Source organism: Athene cunicularia (assembly GCF_003259725.1).
Source record: "Athene cunicularia isolate RWA chromosome 8 unlocalized genomic scaffold, athCun1 chr8_part1, whole genome shotgun sequence".
Taxonomy (NCBI): Eukaryota; Metazoa; Chordata; class Aves; order Strigiformes; family Strigidae; genus Athene; species Athene cunicularia.
In genome coordinates, this window is record NW_020799109.1 from 23,431,979 (window position 1) to 23,443,695 (window position 11,717).

Sequence of the window (11,717 nt, forward strand, 5' to 3'; positions counted from 1 at the left end):
TCACTATGCTTGGTTTTTTACTCACTTCTTATGCCAGGACAGAATATTCTGTTAGCATGTGTGCTGAAAACTTCCTCTTAAATGAATTCAAGTAACATTCTGTACTAGATAAGAAGTACCAAGGAAACAGATGCATTAGAGAAAAAAAAATTGCCAAGAATAATTTCTTCAGCCACTAGACCTGCATGCTTTCAAAGTTATGAACAATGGGTGGAATCCAAGATCAAAAAATTCTCAGGATTTCAGCAGTGCCATTCACACAAACTACTGACAAACAGTATGGAAAATTCACTGCAGCAGAGGTAGGGTCAAAGCTGGCATCAGGGCTTTAGAATAGACCAAAATGTCGCATAATATATTGAGAGCTGTCAATCCACCAACCTGTCCAGGGACTCTAATACTTATGATGTGGGAGACAAAAATGAGAAAAGTGAAGTGATGGATTTTAAAAGAGAGGGAGAAAGAAGGCTGTAACAAATGTTAACACAAAAAGAGCACACTGAAGAAAAAGTGATGGGAGAGATCATACAAGACATGGCTTGAAATGACAGACTTCATAATTCAAGAAAGGAAGCAAGGACCTCTAATAAAAAGTTTTGTTTCTGTGACTTTATCATTAATGGTCTTTATGCTAGTCACAAGAAACAATGAAAATTTAATAATAAATCCAGATTTTGATGCAGAAAGTGAACACCACCTATCCCAGGTCAAAAAAAGGTCTCCTTTTGAATACATTAATTTCTTGGTTTTAAGTCAGTAGCCTGTCTTTTCTCATATTCATGTGGCTGACCCACCGGAATAAGATGCTACTGTAGACAAGCTGTAGAAAAACTGAAGTAGCACAAGGAAAGGTACAAAATGTATTTTCTTCCCTCTTAGATGGCCTTAACAAAAGAGACAATGCTAAAGAAAACTGTGTTTAAGTCCAATAGCGTGTTGGTTTTCTGTCTGAGCAGTATGCAGACCAGAAGCCCTGTGCATGTGCTCTGAAGCTGCCCAAACAGTCAGCAGAAAACATAAGCCAACAGTACAATGCTATGCCTGAGGTGGCCCTCCAGATCGAAGAGTACAAGACTTGTATTTGTGTTACTGGGTCTGTATTGATGTTTCATTCAGAACTAAAATCAGCCATAGTTGTCAGTCTTCTCTTTCTAGAAGCTGCAAAGGTATTAAAGTTGAATTTTGGGCAGACTCAGAAATTTTCATGTATTATTCAGATTTGAACATTTAAGAGGAAAGTAGATATTTGTCAAACAACTATGCTACTCTCAATACATTTCATTAAATACGCAATATAAAGTCTATGAAACACCAATACATCACTTACCCCCTCAACTGCTTGAGCTGGGTATTTTCCCTTTGTTTCCCTTTTTTAGTCCATTTCCAAATGTAGTAACTTTGGAATTACAAATCAATAATATTTTGTGACTTTGAGGTCTTATCCTTAAAAAAAAAAAAAAAAAAAAAAAAAAAAAAATTTTATTAATGATTACTTTGGAAAAGATGTTACATTTTAGTTCAAAAATAATTACTAATTTCAGGGGTTTGTTGGTTTGGAGGGGGGAGGGGGCATTGCCCCAAGGACAGAAAAGCATCAAATAGCTATTCATTTTTACATGTGGCTTTTTTCTGTTTCCCTTGGATAGTGTTTTAAGGATGCCATAATTGGACTGTACCTTGAATTGTAAATTGCTGAATTATGAAAATAACAGTAAATTTTTCCTTTATTTTACTTCAAATATTTCACTTCCCGCAGTAGCACAGATCTGGAGACTGTGCTCAGAAATATCCCCCCAGAAGGCCTGCAAAGCTCTCCAGAGCAAATCTGGTATCTCTCTTTTTCTGAAACAGTCAATTTGATATCTTGTCTTCTAATTAATTAAGATCTGCCAGCAAACCCACAGCTAATTCAGTCACACAAGTCTTAATAGTGATGTGTGATTACTTCAGAATTAGCTCTTTTACTTGCATCACTTCTCTGGGTTTTATTCGTTGATCAGAACTTGATACCTGATGCCTTTCAGATTAATTAAAACTAATATTTCACCATTGTTTCTTTTAATGATGAAGATAAAGCAGAGCTGGTCCAACACCTCTCAGCAGTAGAGGCAACATTTCACTGCTTGGAGTATAAGAAGGGGCAAGGGCATGGCAGGTAGGAGAAGGTAGGAGGGGTACAATGGGCAGGAAGGCCCTGTACTGCCAGGCTCACTGCTCCTGCTGCTTGGAGAAACTAAAAGGCCAAGGGCCAGGCACATGCTGGGGCTCCACCAGCCCTACCTGCACCCACCAGTGCCAGCTCTCCTTGGGCTTCCACACAGAGCAAGGGGTCTGTGCAAGGTCCTGCCTTGCAAGCTCCCAGGTGCCTGCCTTCTCTGAGTAAAACCTCTTCTGAAATAAAACATGCTGTAACATGTATCCTAGAAGAATACTGTTAACATTAGAAACATTGTTAATGTTCATAACAATTAACATACTTGCCTTGCTTTGGCAGCATGTCTACTATTTTTGTTTAAGGCATAAATTTTGTTTTAAATTCCAGTGAAAGTACTTTTCTTTATGCTGATGATGTGCTACACATTAACTACAGCTAATCCAATTGCTAAACTGAATAAACATGATTAGTTAATATTAAAGCCTTAAAAGTAATCCTGACCATGCTTTTGGGAAGGTGGAAATGGTATTAGAGTTGGTCAGAATAAAATTAAAACAAAATTGGCAAAAAATAAATAATGAGATTTCATAACATGTTCAGAATTGTTTCATTTAACTTCCAAATCACCACAGTTGCTATCTACATGATACATATATGTGTGTACATGTGTGTGTGCAAGAGAAAGAGATACAAGGATGAAAGTGAGGACAAAAATCTGTGACAATACAAGATTAACAATTCAATAATTTTCAGCTACATAGTAGTTCACTGAGAAAATTAAAATCTACTGTTTTAACTTTAACGTGTTTCTGTGGGCAGATTTTTAAAAGCATGCAAGCATAATGACGGAGAAGCTTTTGATCCATCCGTTCTTTAAGGATATTTTTAAAACTTTTAATGAGAAATAAATGGTCTGATTTAAAAATCAGCATCGACAACATTGTATCCAGAATTCTGTAGACAGCAGTGATTAGAGGAATTTAATAGCAGCCTGCATCTGTGTGTCAGGCAGAACAGCCAGCATATAGCAACACACCACTTCAGTCACCCATCTCCAGCAATCTGTAACTACAGAGCAGAATCTGGGCTGATGACCTTTTAAAATTACAGGCTATAGTTGTCAAAATGAGTTTAAAAATAGGGAAGCTATTGGAAAATAAATTTGTTTTACTGAATACTTGGGAAAATTTAGATAATATATTCTGGGCCAAACACAAAGTGAAATATCTCATCTGCTGTTTAAGAAGTGGTATTTAATTAACTATTGAATTCCACTCAATTATTCGAGACAAACAATGGTCAGTATTGATGGGACAGATATTTCACCATTTTCATTGCCTGAACTGTAGAAAGCATCCCAGCAATGAGTAGTCTAGAACTAGCACATTCAGTAGCTGTACCATCAGATAAAGTATTTTGATTGTGCATATAGATGCAGCTAAATATATACAATATCAATAATAAAGCCAGCTTTAAAGATACATAGCCTCAGTGATAAGAGATGTAACTCAAATACTGACTTTTAAAATACGGTTCGGGGTTTTTGGCCCATTATCATTATATTTCTCTGGGTTTTTAATATAATCACATTTATTTGGTGGTGATTTACTGTTCCTTGTACATAATATAAACACTATTTCTTGTATATGAAAACATAAACATTCAGACATATGACTGTCACCAATAATGTGTTGTTTGTTGTATTTTATTATTCAAATTTTGACATACAATTCAGAAACCAGACAACAATATTAAATTCATACCTCTTAGCAAACACCTTTGATTGCTAAAGGAATCACTGAAAAAATTTAGTTAACTGTTCTCTCTTAACTGCATCTATGAGTTTCTACCACACTGCATTATTTTTCTGAAAGCAAGCCGAGACAAATAAGATTACAAGTAAGGTTGCTGGTGCACAAAATTTTACCGATTTATGTAAAATTGCATCACTTAAGAACTTGGACTGTTTCAATTTTAGTTCTCATAATATTTGAGTTGCCTCTAAAAATAAGTAAATTAACAGTTATAAAACTGAACTTCTTTGTAGCATTAAATAGCAATGTTTAAAGTAAAATTAACAATATTTTCCCTATTCTGAATTATTTAGGGTATTTCCAGGGTAAGGTATGCATAAACAGCATATAGTGTTGAGTCTGCTTCTAAACCAAATAATCTTTTCCCTAATTCTCCGAGTGAAAATTTTAACTGTCACATTCTGCCTAGATAGTAGGTGCAAGATCTTTAATAAAATTGCCCCTCCTGGGGAAGACAGAGCTGTAATCTACCATATATTCTACTAGTGATATCATTTGGAATAAAACACAGATTGACACATTAAAGTAGTATGTTTTTCATACCTGCACATATTTACCTACTGAAATATTCCAATTAAGTAATACAAAGTAAAGCTGTCAATTTTTCAAATATGATAATGCAGCTCTAAAACTTTTTGCCTGTATTATTTTCTCTTAACTCTTTTGACAAGTTTGACTTCTGAAGTTATTATATCAGGCTACAATATCTAAGATAGTTTTAAGATGCCAGTTACCCTTGTATCAAAGTATCAAACCTTATAAAGACGAATTATTTGATCTGTAATGAAGATAACATCATTATCTTTTATTTCCATATGTATATACCATGTAATCCCTATCAAATAGCATGCTGAATTTCCTGCCTGTGCTTGCCTTTTTTGTGTAATTTTTTCAGATCATCAATACATGCAGTTCTTGTTTATAAAACCCTGCCTTCTCATACAGATCTTTTTACCTCAGCAAAGCCATGTTGCATTTTTAACTACTGTTCATACTTTCCAAAAGCTCTAGATACATTACGCCTTCCAAACAACAGCAGACCCACCTACAGTTCCAGTTCAGTAGTAACTATAAAAATGCAGACACTGGCACAAGGCAGGTATTCACATCATTTCATTATTAATCATTATTCATACTAATTCATTAATTAATATTATCATAGTCAGTGGTCTGAAGTGAATGATGCAGTTCTCCAAGACTACAGTCTAAAAAAAAAAAAAAAGGGGGAGTGGTGTGACAAAATATCAAACTATATAAAAAATTCAAACTTGAAGTGTTTAAAAAAAACACACACCCTGTTTACAAGTCTCAGGAAGAGGGGGGAGGTAGTGTTTTAATTCTGGTTTTATTGCAGTTTCTTGTGTAGATTAACTTATATTTATTCTGCTTTTCTTTCCCTCCCTCCCCTGCTGTCTTACAGCAAATGTATGTGACAATGAACTACTGCACTGCCAGAATGGAGGAACATGCATCAACAATGTGCGATGCCAGTGCCCTCCGGCTTACACTGGCATTTTATGTGAGAAGCTGAAGTGTGAAAGGGATCCAGGAGGCTGCAGCCAAAACTCCGGCCAGGGGGCAATATCACACAGGCCACTATTACTGCTGACTGCTCTGCTAGGAGCAACCGGACTCTGCATATGCTAGACTCCGTATGGTTGATGGCATCACATTCAAACTGCTTCAAACGAATGTGCCACATGAAAACAAAACTAAATTCAATTTAAAAAGGAAACAAGAGAAAAAATAACCACATACAACTAAGAAGGCCTAACTGAACTAAGCCATATTAATCAGTTATGGACAGGGCTCTGAGTCAAGACTGTTCACTTCTGACTCAAGACAAGTTGACAGCTGCCTATTCTGTCAAATCAATGCTAGCTGCAAAGCTTACGCAGGACTGAAATGGCTTTGACAGCCCCCAGATTGGGAAGAGAATTTAAAAAACATTTGCTACTCCTATATGGTGCGCTACTGTACCTCCACCCGGTGTGTGGACCGACCAAATAAAGGCATTCTTTGCTGTCAGTGCATTGTGGGTATAAGGAAATCTGTAAAAGCTGCCATATTGGCCTGCTTCAGTCCCCAAATCCTTTCCAACCTGTGCTTTAGTGAACGTTGCTCTGTAACCCTTGTTGGTTGAAAGATTTCTTTGTCTGATGTTAGTGATGCACATGTGTAACAGCCCCCTCAATAAAACTCAAGCCAGTCATATCCTTGTATACCTTAGCAGCACTGCATCAGTAAGATGCTGTGTTCACCTACTGTACAAGAGTGGCTATAGGACAAAAAGTGTATTTATCCTTTTGTATTCAAATGAAGTTATTTTTCTTGAAATAATGTACAATGTAGATTTTTTGTATTATTGCCTATTTGTGTTACCAGACAATTTGTTAATGTATTTAATTCTAATCAGATAAGAGAAAAATATTACTTTTATTTAGTCCTTTTCTTTTTCTTTTCATTTAATTGTGCAGAGATTTCTCTGTATGGGCAACGTGCTGGCATCAAAGAATATCAGTTTACATATATAACAAGTGTAATAAGATTCCACCAAAGGACATTCTAAATGTTTTCTTGTTGCTTTAACACTGGAAGATTTCAAAGAATAAAAATTCCTGCATAAACAGTTCTAGGATGACGCTTTGCTATTTCTTAAGGTCTTTTTAGAAAACAAAACCAAAAAAAATATTGATCATTTTGCCACCTAGTATATGGAAAAAAAAACAGATTCAACAGTGGAAACTACATCATGACGATCTAACCTGGTTTTATTTTAACTACTGTCATTATTTTTGCAAACTATTTTAAACATAAAGGGAATCATTTGTTTGGGGAAGATTTCGTCAAATTCCAAGCTTGGAAAACATATAAGAAGTTGTTCTCATCTTTGTTCTCTCAAGTTACCACAGAAATTATTCCAAGACAAACTTACAAGGTATTCAGGAGTTAGTCTTTAATTCATACAATTTTTGTGGATTCTGGCAGCAATGAAGCCACAGCTTATATTGTTTCTCCAAAAGCTTCATTAAAATGATACGTTTATATATGTACTTGACTGCCTAAGAAACTGCAAAAAAAGCAGCAATCACAAAAAAAAAGCATGAAGATTTAACTTTTAATAAAGTCAAATTTAACATAGTCACATTTAATATTTAGAAGGAACGTCAAAATATACAGCAGCAAGGAGATAAAAAGTGCTGCTCCAGCAACTAAAGTTTGTTTCAAGTATTGCCCAGGTGTAATAAATTCTTGTTTCTGCCTTTTATTAGGCCACTTACTGAGTGTGACAGAAAAGAATAGCAAGAATAGAGAGGCAAGCCAAAACCACAGCAGTGTTTCAAAGTGCTGGGGAAAAAAAAAAAATTAAAAATCAAAAGGTAGCAAGAGTCTGTGAATTGATTTCCCAGTAATTTTCATCATAATGGCTGTAAATATTTTACCAACATAATAGCCTAGTATGAAAAACAATCAGCAAAAGAAAAATTCCTGCGAGAAATAAATTCTACCTGCCTCTTCCAAATGGTGAACAGAGCAGAATTTAGGGCACTGCCTTCTTGGATAAGCTCTTTCTGCTTACAAAGCAAGTTTTGCAGGCCAGTACCCAGCCTCCAGAAACAGGTAGGCAAATCAAGTCTTTATTTCTAAAAGAATCCTGTGAAGATGATGATGATGATGAAGACAACAACCTGGTGCTTGTTCAGGCTGTCATGTTGGCCCTTCATGTAGAATTTCAGTGGGCTAAATAAGATAAGGCAAAGATAAATTAAGATCTTGGCTGGTTGCCAGCCATGGCCTACAGAAGATTGCAGGTATATATTAGAAAGATGTTCATGACAATAAACAGAAAATTATATTGCAGACTCCAAGCAAGAATATAAATGCTAATACAGGTGACATGCAGAGCTGGAGATTACCTATAATTAAGTGGATTTCTGATATTAAAATATGGAATTCAAGTTTTCTTAGAGCTTATTAGCACAGACCAAATTCAAATTGTGTAATTATTGGAAAAGATGCACTTTAATTGTCATTATAAACTCAAGGCTTTGTAAAAATGCTAAAAAAGCATGTTATGCACGTTTGGTTAGACGGGATTCTGCCAGCAGTGCTGAAGTATAATGAATATCAGATTGCAATCAATTCAGTGCATTCCAATTTCATACACTTACAGTCTTCTAAACCAGGGCAGAGTTTATGGCTTTCCACGTATTTAGCTACCATTTCATGCATTTTATCCTCCCTCACCTATTAATAAAATTACGATTTTATACAGAGTACATTCATCGGAAAACTTTCTTATTAATCATCGTTTTCTTCAGCTTCATTATTTTTTCCTCTGAACTCCACAGAACTTCACTAATTGAAAATTTTGAATATAAGATTCTGCTACTGTATTCCAAGTATATTTGTAACATTATATGTGCATCTTTGAGAGAGGAGGAGATTTACATCACTCAGCATTAGTTTACCTGCTGTTTTATTTAATTTGGTGGAAAATGAAGGCAGAGCCTGTTCCCCATTTCAGAAGCTGCCAAGAACAGCTTCCTTTTCCTGAAGATAAGGGAGGATCTTTACTTGATAACATGTAATTGCAGTACGTGCTTTATTTTTCACATTTTCTGTATCAAAATGCAGCAAAAGGAACCTACCGTGGAATTATTCCCTGTATGATATTTCTTTCCTGGATGGTTTAGGATCCAAGAACTGACCAGGCTTCACATTACTTTGTTGTCCAGATTATAGTTCAGAGTACAATGATTTTAAATCTAGCATTCATAATTAAATTCATCCAGTTATATTAGTTACAGTCATTTTGCTAAATCAGTCATTCCTAGTCAGCTTGCAATTCCTATGTTTCTAACTAGAGAATTGGTTCCAATCCAGGATCCACATGTGTTTTAACATCAGAAAATGGGGCAGTTTATGACAAGGTGTCGCTCCTTGACAAGGAAACTGCAGAAATTTCCACTTCAAACTAGTCATCTTTCTCAAAAGGGCATTAAGAGGCATCTGTCTTAGTGCTGCATAACTGTTTCAAAACAAACTATCCAAAGGAAAAAAAAAAAAAAAAATCAGATGCAAACTGATGCCAGATAGTACCCTCAAATGATAGCTGATCTAATACTTTATCATGACTGAGCCACAGAAATGAAATTATTTCATGTAGTGAACAGAATAAAAAAATAATGTGCAAAAGACTCCTCAAATTTAGAAAGAGCTCTTTTGCTTGCATATCATTTTATACATCTTTCTCATAACTCCAAGACGCCAGGGGGATTTGTTATAGCCTCATTGGGATTCTAGTTTTATTAAACCATTGAATTAACTAGATTCATCCATGCATGCAGTTTATCCACCTGTGAGAAATTTGAGTAATACTTTTCATAGAATATACCAGACCAGATTTTCAGTCAACCTCCAGCCTGGCCTTTATGTTTGTCCTTGCAAATGCAAAGTTACAGATGTAAATATTAAGACATAACCAATCAATTTATTCCTAAGAAAAACTGTAACTCTAATTATTTATGGATGCAAACATTTACCCACAAAAATGCAGATCTGGCGCTATAAATCTGATACTTTTTATTAACAACTTAATAACTTTTCCCACCATCATACAGTATCAGAAAGAGTATAGAAGAAGTATATGCAAAACGACAAGCAGAACATCAGCATTTTGCACCATATGGTGCATTTTATTTAATGAAATGAAAGTTCATCAGCAGTACAGTATATTCACCAAGACACCATTTTTGCCACAGTATGCAATAGATAAAATGCCAGTACAAAGCGTGTGTTTCCCTCCATTGGTTTTCTGGCCATCTATTGAGACCCAAACATATACATGATGAAATACTGCTCAAGAAATTTTACACATAGAAGACTAATGTTATGCAATCTGTAGACCTAAACAGATTGTAAAGGCTTCAGGTATGAATTTCTGCCGACATTGGGAGCTAATACTCATTTATGAGCAAGATAAAGATTACATCATGGGAGTGCACTGAATCAGTATTTCCCTGCAGTCAGTGGAACCAAAGAGACAGCCTGCTTCCAGAAAGCAGAACAGGATGGTGTTAGTCCTGCATCTGTCAGGCAGGGGTGTCGTGGTTTAACCCCAGCTGGCAGCTAAACCCCACAGAGCTGCTCAATTACTCCTCCCCCAGGTGGAATGAGGGAGGGAATCAGAAGGGTAAAAGTGAGAAAACTTGTGGGTTGAGATCAAGACAGTTTAATAAGTAAAGCAAGAGACACACACAAGCAAAGGAAAAAAAAAGAAAAAGAAAAAAGTAGGAATTCACCACTTCCCATCAGCAGGCAGGTGCTCAGCCATCTCCAGGAAAGTGTAACAGTGACTTGGGAAGACAAATGCCACCTCTCCAAATGTCCCCCCCTTCCCTTTTCTTCCCCCAGCTTTATACACTGAGCATGATGCCGTATGGTGTGGGATATCCCTGGGGTCAGCTGTCCTGGCTGTGTCCCCTCCCAACTGCTTCTGCACCTCCAGCCCACTCACAGGTGGGGTGGAGTGAGAGGCAGAAAAGGCCTTGACTTACACACAGTAAGCACTGCTCAGCAATGATGAAAACATCCCTGTATTATCAACATTGTTTTCATCATAAATCCAACACACAGCCCTTACTAGCTGCTATGAAGAAAATATCCCAGCCAAAACCAGCACAAGGGGCAACCCCATCTCACCCTGGGACATACCTAGGCATCACTCTCCCATCAAAACTTTTGTATGTGGGTTTACAGATGTGCACATTCTAGTTACAGTTGCTGACACCTGCTGCTTGCCCAATGCTGCTGAATGGAGTTGCTGTACACATATTCAAGTGTGCTGTTTTCAATGGAAATATAATTTTTGTACTAGGAGTGAACCATTGTTGAGAAATTGAAGTAATAACAGTGTATTGGAAAAGAGGGTCAGGACTGGGTTTTGGGGATATTGCCTGTTTGTTTAGAGAAAATGAGACTGGGTTTGGATGAGCATTTTCTGTTTCTCACATAGTGCAATTTTCACTCGAGTACTCTGTGCAGGTCTTTGTGATGTCTGAAAAACAAATTACTAATAAATTAATTCTGATATTTATACATCTGAACAAGACCTCAAGAATAATGACATCGGTTCAATCCTATATACTGGGCAGTCTTTACAGTTCATGACTAAGATAGGGTTAAGACACAGTACTCTTCTTCAAAGGGGAGAAATATTAGAGGAATTGATAGGGGTGAAAAGGACTTAAGAAGTCCTACATACAAGTGTAAAAAATATATATATGCACACACATGCTGACACTGAAGCCAAAATCTCCCTAACATGGATGCCTTAGCATTCTAAATAGAAACTGCCTGATTTTCATAAGTACTCCATGTTCACAATTCCTAGAGGTTGGCCCTTACTGATATTACAGCAAATGTGCAGTGAAGTGGGGCTCTTATCTGTTTTAATGGAAGAGTAAATGAAAGTCTTTCTACATCATACTGTAATTTGCAAAGCAACATATATCACCATCTATGAAATCAGTGCAATATACAGAAGAGTTACACAAAGTGCAATAGTCTTCAAACACAGTTATAAAAAAGAGAAAAAGTCACATTCTATTATATCGGAACACTCCAAATATAAGTAAAAATCTGGTTTTATGCATCACTAACCTAATCCAAGTGATGGAATTTACAGAACCCACAGGTGCAATCTGAAGACAGGACTCAGAAAGGAGTTTAAGCTTAAATTTTTT

General features: G+C 36.3%; 1 protein-coding gene across 12 annotated transcripts in view; it reads left to right on the plus strand.

Annotated features, from left to right (window-relative positions):
- The window catches only part of NTNG1 (netrin G1), a 167,508-nt gene extending 160,906 nt beyond the window's left edge, over positions 1-6,602 (plus strand). For 11 of the 12 annotated variants that reach the window (XM_026854162.1, XM_026854160.1, XM_026854157.1 and 8 more), the window contains one exon: positions 5,390-6,602. In XM_026854162.1, coding sequence (XP_026709963.1) covers positions 5,390-5,616 — 227 coding nt within the window. In that variant the 3' untranslated portion in view covers positions 5,617-6,602. Of the gene's footprint in view, positions 1-2,070; positions 2,156-5,389 lie in introns of all 12 variants that reach the window. The other variant, XM_026854169.1, reaches the window with a different exon arrangement.
- The last annotated feature ends 5,115 nt before the right edge of the window (positions 6,603-11,717 follow it).